The sequence below is a fragment of the Lagenorhynchus albirostris genome, chromosome 6 (genome assembly GCF_949774975.1).
Source record: "Lagenorhynchus albirostris chromosome 6, mLagAlb1.1, whole genome shotgun sequence".
Lineage (NCBI taxonomy): Eukaryota > Metazoa > Chordata > Mammalia > Artiodactyla > Delphinidae > Lagenorhynchus > Lagenorhynchus albirostris.
Genome location: NC_083100.1, coordinates 50,423,225 through 50,438,739, shown reverse-complemented (window position 1 = coordinate 50,438,739; position 15,515 = coordinate 50,423,225). Strand labels below are relative to the sequence as shown.

The following is a 15,515-nucleotide window of genomic DNA, read 5'->3' as shown; positions in this document are numbered from 1 at the left end:
AACCATATTTTAAAATTCTATCGGTTGGATTTCAATAACAGTATTAGAAATCTCCGCTTTACCTCACTTTCACCCATGTTCTTGAAAGCTTGTATTATTAAAATATTAAAATTCAGTCTAAATAAACATCACTCTTGAAATATTTAATTTTTCATTTTACTTGTTGAAAGATAATAGCAAATAATTTCTTGCAGAAGACAATAAGTAGTGCTATTTACTTCACAGTGATTACAATTTTTGTATTTGCCTTCTTAATCTGTAACAGATGTGGAATGACATGGCTTTGTCTCACCCCACCTCCAATGCTCAGTGCAACATATGGCACTGAATCAGATTACACTCTGGACGTGACACAGTAAAATACTCACGTATCCATGAGGAGAATCCAAGTTTGCTGTTATTGTACTTTTTGCTAGTTTATTCAGCATGCGTCTAACATTTTTGGTGTTGTTATTTGGCTAGGAAAATTAAAATCCTGAAAGTATACAAAATTTTCCAAAGAAATGTTAAATTAATTTTGTAGATCTCAAGTTACTGACAAGGAGGCATATATATTAAATTTTTAGTGGCTTTGAAAGTTAATACTTGTCAGAAAAGCCTGTAGAGGGGCATTAATGAGATGTATTTGTATTACGGCAATTACAGAGTAGAAACAATTTTGCAGTCTGGTTAGAAACGTGACCATTAAGATAAAAAAAATCATGTCATCCTCCAAAATAGGCCTGTACATAATTTATTAATGGAGATATTGCAACTATCAAACTGAAAAAGCAAATGTACTTTATTCAGGGGCCTTATACCATTAGAAACTGTAGCTGACAGAGGCTCATACTGATGAGCAAAATGGAAGGTGGAAGAAAACACAGCTGAATCTAAAACTCTGGTCCTCTTTTGCTTATAAATATCACAACTCTATATGTATTGAACATAAATTGTCTCAAACCTCTACACAAATATTATTGCCCTCTCCCCAAAAAAAGACACCTGCAGGAGCTGCAAACAGCTGTGGCTTTCATTGTACCTCAAAAGATTTTGCTACTTAAAATTCCTCTTACTATGGTTTGGAAGAGTTGATGACATTTTGTGGATTTGAGAAACCAATTCCTTTAAATCTCCTGCAGTCGGTTCTTGCCCTTCTTTCCTCATTAACATGAAAAAGGCATGAGAGAAACAGGAAGAGGCAGAAGTGCTAGTTTCCAGTCCTCAGTCCTTGAAGCTCAGGTTGAGGTCAGGACGAGAGATACTGAGGTGAAGTTCATCCACTGTGGGACTTGACTACTACCCTGTGACACCCAAACTCCTCTTTGTGGGCTACAACAGCAGCACCTGGAAAGAAATGACCCTGTCTTAGCCATCTGAGAGTAAATCCCAAAGGGCAGATGGTGAAAATACCTGAAAGCAACCATATGGCAGCTCAAAGACTATGTGGTCCTGATGTAGGCAAAGGTGAGAACTCCTTCTTCTGGGATTGTGGAAATTGTTGGGGTTTGGGGGTCAGTCAGGAGGCAGGGATGTTCTCTTACTTCCAAAAGAGGGAATTTAGATCAATTGTTATTTACCATTTTAGGAAACTTTTGTTCAGGAATGAATTTCATTCTTGCATGTTTGTCCTTGTAGAAGGAAACAGCACCATTTGCTTCATAAGTGTTTTCTTTTCAGCATACCACAGCTTAGAAATTTGGTTCTATTAATACTAATATCAAATATGTAAATTTAAGAGAATGAGACTGTCAAGTGATGGGCACAGGCTCTAAAGAACCCCTGCTGGAGGAAGAAGTGAGAGCATCATTTGTTCCCCATGGTCCCTGGGGGACCCCACTGCAGCTTGGGTAATGAGAATGAGCATTTGTTTCAAAAGTCAGAATCACCTCTCTCCTGACCACCATCATTCCTTTTATTAAGCATATTTTACTGAGCATTAAACAGCACAAATCCAAATGATAAAGTGCAGGCCACTGCACAGGCCTGTAATTCAGTTCAGCTTGGGTGTGACTGTACGGACACACACCCCACGCTAACACACACAGACACACCCACACCCAGAATCTTGCACATTTTACCATCCTGCAACTACAGCATTTTAGAGAGCCCCATATCTTTAAAAAAATAACACCCTGGTACATATGCGTACACACTTTCTTTTCCTGGTCAAATGCAGCAAGTGAGATTTATTTTAAAAGAAGAAGAAGAAAAAGACTTACACCAGTGGGGTTATCTAAAAGGAAGCAGATTAAACAGAGCCATGCTGATAACAGCTGATGTCTGGTTATAATTCACTTCCCTAATGCTGATTAATATATTCACAAACAAATCGAATGTGTTGCCAAAAGAGAAACACTGCTGTTAACACCCCAACAGCTACTGGTTTCAGTTGTGCTTCTCGATCAGGCAAAATGCTCTTTCCCCAGCTCCTAACACTGTTTATTTTGCTTCCTGCCAATCTTGCAAATAATTCGTCTTGCGTGTCGTTTCCTCATAAATGCTTCCTGGTGCTTGATCACTTTGCCTGTGTGGCATTTGATTTCAAACTGCCATTTTACCTTTATAAACATTTAGAACTTTCTAAGCGTGAGGAGAATGCCCAAAAGGCATGCAAAAATGAGGCTGTAATTAGATCAGCAAAGTATGCCTTACAGCCTATCTAGCTTTCTGTGTATACCAGAAATCTCTCTTTGCATCCAATATTGCATTCCCAATCTGGGTGCAGAACAGTAAATTAACATTTACTCCAGCAAAGAGGTCCTGGTATCAATATGTTTAATTTATTATTATTGCAAAGGACAGTTTTCCCATGATTAGTGAAACAGAATACATATAATATATTTAAGGATCTGCACCCAGACCACAAAAAAGGGGGGTAGGGATGGAGGGTAGGAGAAAAGCAGAAAATAAAAGAAAAAATAGAAGTAATATCAGTTACCACCTGATTTTTGTGGTTAAAAAATAGAATATGACGTGCAATAGTGCAATTTTCCTTTGCTAGTCCAGCAACGCAAGTCTTAATAGGAAGTCCACTGAGGATTTTCTGCATTTCAGGATTTAGTTGCGTGCTTGCCGGGAGTTAGAGTTCCTACCAGACTTCTGACTCTGAGTGGAATCACTATGGCTAGAATCACTTTTATTCAGTCCAAGATGACGGAGCTTCATATCCCAGCGCTGTGAAATTTAAAACAGAAAACGGTCACAAGCACATATTACCAGGGTCATCACTTCTATTATTCTAACAACTGAGTAAGACTGCAAAATCAGATCTCAAAAGCATTTTACTACTTTTCCAAAAGTATAAAAATCTATATCCCAGGGTAACAATGAGATGGATGCTATGTAAACATAATTCTTTTATTTGAAAAAGCACAAAATTGGCCACTTGTATCAGTAATGCTTTCATATCAAATCTTTAACTTAAAATATCCAATAAACAGTGACACAAATATACATTGATATCTGTGGGTATTTCCTGAGGTAACATACACAAGTCTAGTACTTCATGGGTGACCAACAAATGGAAGATTTACATAGAGAATTTGAAGAAAGGGCTACTTTTTATTTTCCTCTCTTATGACTTGTAAAAACACAGCCTTTTAAACCTGTGTGATTTGAGTGGTGAAAAAAATGAAAATGGGGGGAGGGGGTAGAGTTCCTTATAAATATTTCCTAAATAATATCTACCAAGTGCAACAAAACAGAACAAAGTTCTGCCCTCATTCTACGTTTTACAAAGCAGACATCACCAATGTTTCTAATAACTACAATCAAGCTTATTAATATTTCATATTAACAATTTCAATAATGTTTACATTATTGAATATAATAATTTAAAAGGAAGTTATATTATGGTATTACAGGTAGTAAATAAGAATAAGGGCTATAGTAGTACTTCTTAAACTTCAATGAATATAGAAATAACTTGGAGATCTTGTTAAAATTGCAGATCCTCATTCAGTGGGTCTGGGATGGGGCCCAAGATTTTCATACCTAACAGGCTCCCAGGTGATGCCAGTGTTGCTGGTCCAGGGACCACACTTTGAGCAGCAAGGAGCTAATGTCAGATGGCCCAAGTTCAAATTCTAACTCCATCAGTTACCATTCGAAGATTCTTGGACTTACTAGACCTTATCATTTACATACTAGAATTAATTCTAGCATCTGCTTAGTGTTCTGAAGATTCACAGATGAAAAATGTATAAAATTCTTAGTAGATAACAAATTCTCTATTTTCAATTACTGAAATTACTGAAAGTAATTCTTCATTTTAGCACACTTAACTCCACAATCTTATTGGATTTTCATATTAAAAAAAAAGTCTGAATTTCAGCTCCCCAAGGCAGGCCAAATATCTTGATTTGAACAACTTGCTATTACAGAAACTTAGGTTTAAAAAAAAAATTTGCATTGCAAAACCATAAAAAAGTCTTTATTTAATTCTTGATCTATCCCTGAGCGCAAAAAAAAATCAGCTGAAAAGGACAACTCTTATTTTAAAAAAAAACAGTATCCTCCATAAAACTCTTTTTTACATCTTCAGAACTGACTGGAAAACTACAGTAAGGATCTCAGTAATTCTAGCCAAAAGAGGTTTCCCATTCATGGTCTTTAACCCTGAGTTCTGTGTATGAATTAAAAATTGTTCAAGTTATTTCTTCCCTTCAGCATGTTTAAATCCAGACTGAAAATATAAATGAGTTCACAATAATAACTGTGAGTTCCCTGTAGAAAGCAATGGAAAATATCTTTGCCTTACTAAGAAAAAGGACAAACACGCCATGTGTCCTGGGTCTTTACACGATGATAATTGTTTTGGTACCAAAAGAGAAGCAGCAAGCCGTGTTATATGCTTTGCAGCAATGATGTTGAAAGCTCTTCCAACTGGTACAGGAATTTAGGACAAATTCCTGTTCTGCATTAGCAAGCAGAAAACGGAATTAAAAGGACAGTAAGAGATTCCAATACACTGAAGAAGAGCTACTTTTTAACAGACAGCAAACAAATTGAAAAGAGATACAAATAGAGAATTCTCATGAGTCTGAACTTGAAATACATCTCACTTTTGATAAAATACTGGAGTGGAGGTGGGGGGGGCCGGGGGGGGGGAGGGATAGCTTTCTGGAGGGTATTTTCTCCTTGCAAAATAATGCCCTCTACGTTTCTCGTAGGTCACTTAAACTGAAATGTATCCGCTGTGTCAAGTGCCAGGTGTATAAGATAAACTGCCTGGGGGTGTTTAACTTACACTTGTAAATGTTTCCCAAGCCTTCAGACTCAGAGGGAAGAGGATATATTATGTTTGGTACAATTCCCACTCTCCCCTCCCCCCCTTTTTGCCCACTACACACACACACACACACACACACACACACGCACGCACGCACGCACGCACGCACGCACGCACGCACACACACCGTTTTTGATTCTTTGCCCTTCTGTGCATACTACCCACATTCCTTTTGTTGAAACAGATTTGCTTAGTAAGAGGAAATGGAACCTTCTATAATAAGCTGATTTGTTGTGATTTTTTAAAAAATGCATCACTTACAGAATCTAAGAGTCATTGACTTAAAAATAAAGCTATGGGGTTTCCCTGGTGGCGCAGTGGTTGAGAGTCCGCCTGCCCATGCAGGGGATGCGGGTTCGTGCCCCGGTCCGGGAAGATCCCACATGCCGCAGAGCGGCTGGGCCCGTGAGCCATGGCCACTGAGCCTGCGCGTCCGGAGCGTGTGCTCCGCAACGGGAGAGGCCACAACAGTGAGAGGCCCGCGTACCGCAAAAAAAAAAAAAAAAAAAAAAAAAAGAAAACAATAAAGCTATGTTTCTGCTCTAAGGACCTAATTTGGTCAGATCTCTTATATACAGATGAATGTGGCTGCACCTTGTACATAGGAACTGGTGCCTATGCATTGGGACAATATTGGCAGTTTTGTACCCAAACTTTATTCTCCCCTTCTTCTCTGACTCACAGAACTGCAATTGTTCAAGGAACCAACATATTCAGCTAAAAAAAACTACATTTTCCAACTTCTCTTGCAGCTAGGGATGGACAGGAGACCCAGTCCTAAGTAAAATTGCTAGGTAGGATGCTTGGAATCTATTTTTACCTCCCTTTTCTTTCTCCCTGAAATGTAGGTGTGATGTGGAGGTAGGGCAGCCATCCTGTGACGTCCAGCTAACCTTGAATATGGAAGCAATATCTTTGAAAATAACCGATCCGTAAGCTAGAGGGAGCCTGGAGCCCTAATGATAATGAGGAGCCACCAGAGCAGGGCTGGCCTAACTACAGCTAGACTTCCCATGGTGGGAAGTTAGACAGCTGTAGTTAGATCTCTGATACACACACAGAGAATTTGCTCCTTAAACGAAACAGATATTACAGACAAACTCAGTTCTTGGAATATTAAATATATATGTATCAGGTTTTAATATTTCTCATGAAGTTGAGGGTAGCTATTTTGTTTAAATGACTGTCTTTCTACTTTTATTTTCTGTTTATCATTTTGAACATAAAATTTAGGCTTACCTTAACTTTTTTACCAAGTCGATCCTTCCATTTCTCAGCAATAGAACCTTCCACCAACAGTAATCTATATTTTTAAAGAAGCAACCATTTTTGAAACATTAAAATATATTACTGAAAAGTACAAGGGATCATTGTCAGAAAGACTTACTGTTTATACTAGACTAGGACAGCCAAGTTTTAGAACAGTAATTCTAACTAATTGGGAGTCATGGACCCCTCTAAGAACAAATGAAGCTATGATCCCTCTCCCCAGAAAAATGCACACCCACAAATTTCCCACATATACTTTTGTATCCAATACATGAAATTGAAGGATCCAACTAAAACTGATCTTTAATCCCTCAGAGGGTAGACAGATCCCAAAGTAAGAACCAAGGAGTCATTATTCTGAATCCTTAAGGAGTGAATTACCTGGAGCGTTCCTCATCTTCATAGCCCATGATGAGATACTCTTCATTGACGTTAAGTGGAGGACACAGGCAACCAGAGCTGGTGTAAAGGTTAACAGTGTCCCTTGGAATGTTTACCAGAGAAGCCTTTAAAATCTCCTTCACCTCCACTACTGCAGTCACATCATGGCACTTGATCTTCACTTCTTTAACTTTAGCCCGAATGACTGGATAAAAGACAATAAAGCTGATGTGGTAATATGATACACAATAGGCACCCCATTCAAAAAAGACACATAGGCTTCTTTCTAATCAATTCATATCCACTTAATGCTCAACGAATAGAGAGGAAAAGTCAACCACATATTTTCACCTTAGACAGTAGTGAGTGACACACTACACAACACACCTGCCCCCTTAATGTTCAGCCCTGATCCCCTTTGCATGTAAGTTTATATTTGTGTGTATATAAGCATACATGTGTGCATGTATTTCATGGTGAGAAACCATTTAGATAATCAAAGATTGAATCTGGATGTAATTTTCCTTCAAAATTTCATTTTGGATGTGTGTATATGTATATGTGCAGTTTCAACGGTGCCAAGAAGAATTTAAACTATTAATTTCACTATTTAAAGACCTAGTACTTAAATATTCTTTGTTGCTTTGTCAGCATTCTTCTATAGGGTCTATTAACAGATCTTCTAAAGAGTTGGGGTTTTCTTTAGCGTCATAAAGTTGTTCTGTTCTACGGTGTCCCCAAGCTTGTTCTTCGATCTTTCCACCTTCCTCATCTTAGCTCACTGTTCAGACATCTGCTCCTTTCTTCCTTTGTTTCAGTATAGATTATCTTTCATACCCTCCTTTAGGTATACTGCATTTTCTTTTTGAATAAAAACTGTCGCCACTCATGTGCTATGGAATGTGGTCTAATATGTCAATTGCATTAATTTACCTCTTTCAAGGGATATTCTAGCATCCAACTTATAAGACTCGGCTTGACTTCTCAATATAAAGACAAACTGACTTAAAACTAATTCAGTTGCAAAGTCAAAGTATTTGACTCAGAATCTAGAAAGTACAGTTCTCCTTCTTTTCTGTATTTCCCTCCTTTGGAAGAGCCAAATTCTTTAGATTCCTACTTCTGGTAAATGAGCTTTTTACTTTTTTTTTTCCTAAAGGGGGAGTTTGAAAAAGCCTAAGAAGAAGCAAAAATGTCAATTAGTAAGAAGCCAGTAGCTCTTGACCAGGCAGCCTCATTGCTCTAGTTCAATATCCATGGATATTATACACAGGAAAACACAACATATCCAAATGAATGTACTTTTTGAAAGCCTCTTAGGCATATATCTGTAAACTACCTTCATCTGAGTCCCTTCCCACATATTTTAGGGGTTTTGAACTACAAAGAAAAAAGTAATCCGTGAAAATATAAAGCCAGCTAATAAGCCATTGCCTCCCATCAATGCCCCAATTCCATACAGAAACTTATTCAATAACATTCCACCAGTACAAGACACATACAATAAAAATTAAGCTACTAATTCTAAAAACTTTAGGACAAAACCTCATTTTTGCTTCACAGGTATTTCAATCTTCAGAGAACTAGTTGTCTTAAGTATGAGAGCTTATACTAAGCAAAATGTAACTGCCCAGCTGTCCCTGCTTGGTGTGATTTGTGAGTGAAGGAGTCGCTTTTTATTAGTGTTCTACTCTTATTTTAACAAAAGATAAGATTGCCCTTTTTGAAATGTCATTTGGGAGAATCAGATGATAGATTCACAACCCCAGCTAGCAGACATTTTTGTGCGTCCTGGCTTATGTGAATGTGCTTCATAGCATTCATCAACTATCACAGATTAGTGAACTGTGCAAACCTTCTCAAACTAATGATTTATTTACCCGGTGTGTCTACTATTTTCATTAGAAATTTTTAGCACATGTACCCACTCCAAAATAAATATCTCTCTACAAGACTTACTTTATTATTCAGGCAATTTTGTTAAAGCTCAAGAGCTTTAAACTGAATTAATCTGAATGAGGCAGAGGTTTTATCTGAATTATCAAATGCTCCCACCCCCACTTTGTTTTCTCAGTAGACACATGTAGATATTTAAGAAAGACAAAAATCAACATATTTTGGAATTTAAAATGTATTTTCTTTGCAGGGTTTTTCCTTCTATTTAATCATTTCAGTGCCTGCCTTCCCCAGAGAATCTCTGAGTAAGCCTCAGACAAGTGAAAATCCTTAAACTATGGGCAATCTAGTTATTGTTTGGCTATGAGAAAGAAATTATCTTTTTTCCATTAACTGTGCTCTGTATCCCATTTTCGGTTGTAATTTTCACTCAGCTACCTCGTTGCTGATTTTCTCTTCCCCTGACTTGTACCCAGTAGTATTTTATCTTTTAACAAAAATAGCAGCACTAACCAGGTTGGGTATAGTAAAAATTAATAAGTAAAATAAATATAAATTCAACTAAAATTCCCCAATATAAAATTTCTATCATGCTTTTGTTTTTAATATAACCGTACTTAAAAGTTCATATAGCATTTTTCAGTCTTACAAAGCTAATCTCCTAAAAATTAAGACTTCCTTTTTCTTGTGATATCTCATATCACTTTGTAGAGGAGAGGGTCCTCAGATGAGCAGCCAGGTAAACATTTCAACCTTGGAAAGTGTCTACCATTGGCTAAGAGAAACTATAGATTCCTCTAAAGATGTTACTAAACAAAAAATAAAAATTGATTCCATTGAAGAAAAATTTGAGAAACTAGGTATATTTATTTTAAAGAGATTTAACTACACTGAATCTTTTACTTGATACCTTTCAATACACAGTATTCTCAAAGATATCAAAGATTACTCTTACAGAGATTTACCCATTTCTCTCCATCCAATTCCCAAAATTATAAAAGCAGGATAAGTGTGCCGTGTATGTCCTATATTCTCTAAAGTAGGGCATGTAAACTCAATAATAAAGCCCTCATTTTAATAATGTAGGTGCATTTAAAAATCTATTTAATTGCCATGTTTATTCATTTACTCAGCATCGACAGAGACAGTAACATGAACTTTATTAATCTCATAAATGCCACAGGGGGAAAATCATAATAAAATGCCTATGGAATATAGCAAATACTGATTTGCTCCTTATTTTATCAACTGGAAAACTCTATTAATTGACCCTTTGAAATATAGCAGTAATTGATATTTGTGACTCTGAAGCATCCCAGTACCCAAAAGTAATTCTGAATAATCAAAGGAAAGACAACTTAGGTTCAATAATCATTGATAAAATAAGGATAATAGAACGTCTCATGGCGCAGTTGAGAAAATCACATAAGATAGTGTATAGAAACCGCCTAACACAGTACTTGGCACAGAGGCAGCAGGCTTTTTCCTCCTCCAGTTAAATTTGTCAGCTACATTTAGATTGGTAGCTCTTCAATTAATATTTTGTTTATCAGAATACCACATGTCTAGGTCAGTCTAGATAACAAAACATTTCCTTAATTGAATACTAACAACTTCTGTGTTACTTTCCAACTCTGTCAATGTTTTCCATGAGTTAGACTGAAGAAACCCAGTTTGATTCTTTTAACCACTCATAACACATTGAAGTGCTCCTCTGTTTACCCCACTTACTGTTCACCCCCATAAATCACAACTGATGACCCATTGCAGCTCCAGATCCTCCCTGGCCCGTCAGAAAGGGAAGAGTCCCTCCCATCTGCTTTGAAATGTATCTCTGTGTACTTAACTGCATGGTTCTAAGATGCCAGCAATGCTGCCTGATATGCTTCAAAAAAATCAAGCATTTGTTGAGAATGGTCCCCTTATGAGACCGTTTAGTTGTTTGGAACAGGGAGCGTTTGCTCTTAAAAGTTGTCCTTGTTGGGGCTACCCTGGTGGTGCAGTGGTTAAGAACCCACCTGCCAATGCAGGGGACACAGGTTTGAGCCCTGGTCCGGGAAGATTCCACATGCCGCGGAGCAACTAAGCCGGTGCACCACAATTACTGAGCCTGCGCTCTAGAGCCTGTGAGCCACAACTACTGAGCCTGTGTGCCACAACTACTGAAGCCCGCACACCTAGAGCTTGTGCTCCACGACAAGAGAAGCCACGGCAATGAGAAGCCTGCGCACCCCACGGAGCCCCCACTCGGGGCAACCAGAGAAAGCCCACACACAGCAATGAAGACCCAATGAAGCCCCAAAAAAAAAATCAATTAAATAAATCAATTAAAAACAAAGTTGTCCTTGTTTGTTTTTAAGCCTCATTCTTATTTACACACACATACACATCCTTTCTTAACTCAGCAGTTTATAAATCAATCATGAAGTTATCCTTACCATAGTTGTAATTGTTTCGGAAATAGGTCTTCTGTGTAGCTCTGATAGGTTTACATTTGCAGCGTTCTAAAAAATATAACATTTTATCTATTATAAGCAAAACTTCAACATCAGCTTTCTTTTGTTTATGCACATTTTTTGGTAATATTAGATCCAAGTTCGGTAGCAAGGAGGCTCTTAGTAATTCTACGTGTCTGGTCTCTTTCTCCTGGAACTACATTCACGTTTATTCTAGATACATAGCCTCTTATTCAGTGTCACATGCTCATAAGTTCCCATTCTCCAACAAACCACCCAGATCCTGAGGAAACACTTCATCACCATGCAGGAGGAGAGCATGACTCCAGAGTCCTGAAAGAGACATGCTTAGTGCTTGTGGCAGAAGAATCAATGCCAACTGAGAGGCAATTTATGCTTATGCTCAGGTAACTGGTTTACCCCTGTGCAAGATCACTTGCATTCATGGACATTTTACAGGTTACACAGCACCCCTCCAAATATTAGTTTCCGGATCTAAAAGCAACTCAGTGAGATAAGCAGGTATTGTTATAACCCAGTGAACTTATTGAAGAGGCATGAGTTCCTTCTTTTTTATTTATTTTTTACTTCTTAAATTTTTAACTGAAGTATAAATGAGTTACAATATTATACTTGTTTCAGGTGTACACCATAGTGATTATCATGACTACCTTCTACAGGCAGAATAACTGCTATTAAACTCAATGGTATTTTTATGTTTATTGGCGGAAATTGCTAGATACATATTTCAAAATGAGAAGTTCTGTGCTTTTTAAATATCTGGTGAGTGGTGACCAGAACACATATTCTATGTGACATAATACAGGTGTATGTAATAAACGTAATTATCTCAAAATGTTTCATGTATTGGATAAATCATTTAACATCTTGGAGAGTGGTTACTATATTGTTTATAGATTACTATATTGTTTATAGATTACTTAGCTAAGAAATACACTATATATACATCATACATCATAATATATATACATCATAGTAAATTCTTAGTCATTAAAGTCAATATAAAAATAGGAAATAATACACAATTACCTTAGAAAGCATTTTAGTTTATGTAAAGATTTCTTTAAAATAGTACCCCTGAGAAAGCTTCATTGAAGATGAAATGGTATGTGTTTCTTCTATTTTCACACAGAAACAGGAAAAATGAACACATGAACCACAGAAAAGAAGCCAACAAAACATTTTTGTTTAAAAAGTGTTTTATGTTAGCATGGAGACTAATAAAAGGCAGAAGCTTTCCTTGACCATTTGACATTGTGTTTTCTAATCAAAATAAATGTTATTTCCAGTTGAACTCACAGATAACATGCTTTGAAGTAGTAGTCCCAAGGGATGTAACACCTCACTACCCGATTTTCAATTCTAGAAATAAGCGTCTCTACTGGGGACAGGTGCTGGTCTCCAAAGCAGAAGCAGCAGCACTGTTGTTCTCACCCAGGAGAGAAGTGAGGATGTCCTCAGGGCTACACACAGCAATTCTCTTGTTCTGCAGATAATTTTTAACACTGTTTTTGTGGAAGAACAATCTCAGCTCAATAAACCATATGTAACATCAGTGCTGGTTGCTATTTTGAAGAAGACTCTTCAGAAAATAACTTTCTTATTAGCAAAACATTTGTATTCCCATTTAAAACAGAATAGAAAGTTATCTAGTTCTATTGTTTTATTTACCAAAATATTACACATTTTTAAAAGAGATATTCTTGAGATTGACATTATTTCTGAAGAAATATATGTTATGGTCTTTGACTTACAAATTATCCTCACCCATATATAGATATGGATTTATGCTTTTCTACCTCTTTATATTTTTTTAATTAAAAATTTTTTTTTATTGGGGTATAGTTGTTTTACAATGTTGTGTTACTTTCTACTATACAGTGAAGTGGAGTTCCCTGTGCTATACAGCAGGTTCTTATTAGTTATCTATTTTATACATATTAGTGTATATATGCCAATCCCAATCTCCCAATTCACTTATGCTTTTCTATCTCTTTAAAAATAGATATTTATTTATTAATGAATAGATATTTATTCATTAAAAATAATGAATGTAGATAAATTATCTACATATTTGTAATTCTTCAGAAAATTGCACATGTTCTAATAAAAAATTCTTGGCAAAAATACACCAGCTGTTACTGGATTGCATCCAATATGTTGTTGTTACCACATAGCTTTGCTTGAAGCATAAAAATGGATTCTAAAACACTTTCCAGGCAGAGATTTTTCAAAAAAATTATATCATAAAACAATTTAGAAAGATTTCAAGTAGGTGTTTCTACAACCATATGTACAACTACAGGGCTTCCCTGGTGGCGCAGTGGTTGAGAGTCCACCTGCTGATGCAGGGGACACGAGTTCGTGCCCTGGTCTGGGAAGATCCCACATGCCGCGGAGCGGCTGGGCCCGTGAGCCATGGCCACTGAGCCTGCGCGTCCAGAGCCTGTGCTCCACAACGGGAGAGGCCACAGCAGTGAGAGGCCTGAGTACAGAAAAAAAAAAAAAAAAAAGCTTGAAACTCATATGTACAACTACATGTATTAGCTAGTCTCTTTCCTAATAGCTAATGACCTAAGTAATTATTTTCTTGGGACTAAATTTTGTTCCTCCTCAATGAACTTGCTTCTCCTGCTGGCCTCAGAGGCGGCAATGCCATACTATATGTTTGAAAACTTTCCTATGCTCCAAACCTTGGCTCTTGCTATCAGCAAATATCTGTCTGGTTGAAGTAACTAGTAGCTCAAAAAATAACAGAGTAATAAGGAGGAGTGGAATTTTATATCTACAAGGCTCAAATACAGAAGAACTTTCACTTACTTATGCTAACTCAACTCAAACATTCATATCTGAAGGTTTTCATGAAAAGTGTATCTTAGATCAACATATCTGGAAGATTATCCCTTTTCTAAAGTATTTCTACCCACATCTACATATATGTCTCCAAAAGCCCAAGAACTGGGAAATGGCCAAAAAAAAAAAAAATCGTAGAGGAATACACTGCATGCATTATTTACTACATTTTTTTGTACCAGCCACCCTAAATCAGACTGCAACAGCTTCTTTTTATTTTACTACCAATAGTTGATTTCTCAGACTTTTTATTGGGCCAGTAGCATTATCATCATATCTACTTTAATTCACCAATAATTTTGCCACCAGTGTCCCTCCCCCAGCTTGCCAATGGCACAGGTCTATTATTTTACTGAGCTTTGCACAAAAGACCACTAGATATTGATTTGCTTGCATCCCACTGTTAAGAAGAAAAACATGTAAAGGAACTGCCTTGGTGCTCTTATCTAAGGAAAAAATACGGCAAAATTTAAAGGAGTTGGCTGTGACACAGTAAAGAAGTGACAAGGAGTTCTTCTAGTGTGGGGAAAGTTTTAATATTAGCAATTCATTCACCTCGAAGTCTAGAATTAAATATAACCTGAATCACAGGACAACATGCAATCCTATATCTCACAAGCATCTGTGGAGCACAACCAGGAAACTGTCTTGGGCAGCTTTCCCTCATATTCTCTAGTTAGATTCTCTCAGTTACTCTTCTAGAATCCAAGATCTCCTACTCCTCTGCTAATGAAACTGAAAACTGTTTATTATCCTAGTATGAACATGAGTTTACCATCCTAGAACACATAGGAGTTTGTGAAATTAACATGCCCAGTGCTGCACAGAACCTGGTCTGCAATTCAGGGGAGCTGCCCTATGGTGCACTGCAGTGCCTGAGCCAGGAACAGCTTCCCTGTCTCAACACTGGGGCTTCTGAGAAACAGTTCTGAGTGGGAAGTCATCATATCCTTCTTTATTCATTTTTTTACACATAAAAAAAGAATCAGCTCATTTATTGAAAATACATAAAGACAATAGTCTTTTTTAAAGGGTTCCATGATTTTACAAGTCTAAAAATTATAAGTACCTGACAATTATGAAATTTGATACTCACCGGACCTTAACTATTTAAGGCAACCTTGTTTGAGTTCAAGCTTAAGTGTGATATGACTTTCTAACTAACCCTGACCTTTGTTTGAAATTGACTTCTGTTGGGTCTTCTCCAGAGCTGTAAGACTATAATTAACTTTGGCAGATTCCAAAACCCCTATAACCTTTCATGTACCATGACTTTGGAATACTACCATCTGTTAGTGAGTACTTTTCTACTTTTTTTAAGGAAAAGGCCTTAGATCTGTGCTCAAGATTTATTTTCAAAAAGAAAA

The 15,515-nt window shown here is 37.0% G+C and overlaps 1 protein-coding gene across 2 annotated transcripts in view; it reads right to left on the bottom strand.

Moving 5' to 3' along the window:
- Positions 1-1,871: 1,871 nt before the first annotated feature.
- Positions 1,872-15,515, bottom strand: part of FRZB (frizzled related protein) — a 33,863-nt gene continuing 20,219 nt past the window's right edge. The window contains exons 3-6 of one of the 2 annotated variants that reach the window (XM_060152500.1): positions 11,257-11,322; positions 6,923-7,127; positions 6,512-6,575; positions 1,872-3,156 (exon numbers count right to left, since the gene is read on the bottom strand). In XM_060152500.1, the coding sequence (XP_060008483.1) occupies positions 3,040-3,156; positions 6,512-6,575; positions 6,923-7,127; positions 11,257-11,322 (452 nt within the window). In that variant the 3' untranslated portion in view covers positions 1,872-3,039. The remainder of the gene's footprint in view (positions 3,157-6,511; positions 6,576-6,922; positions 7,128-11,256; positions 11,323-15,515) is intronic. The other variant, XM_060152501.1, reaches the window with a different exon arrangement.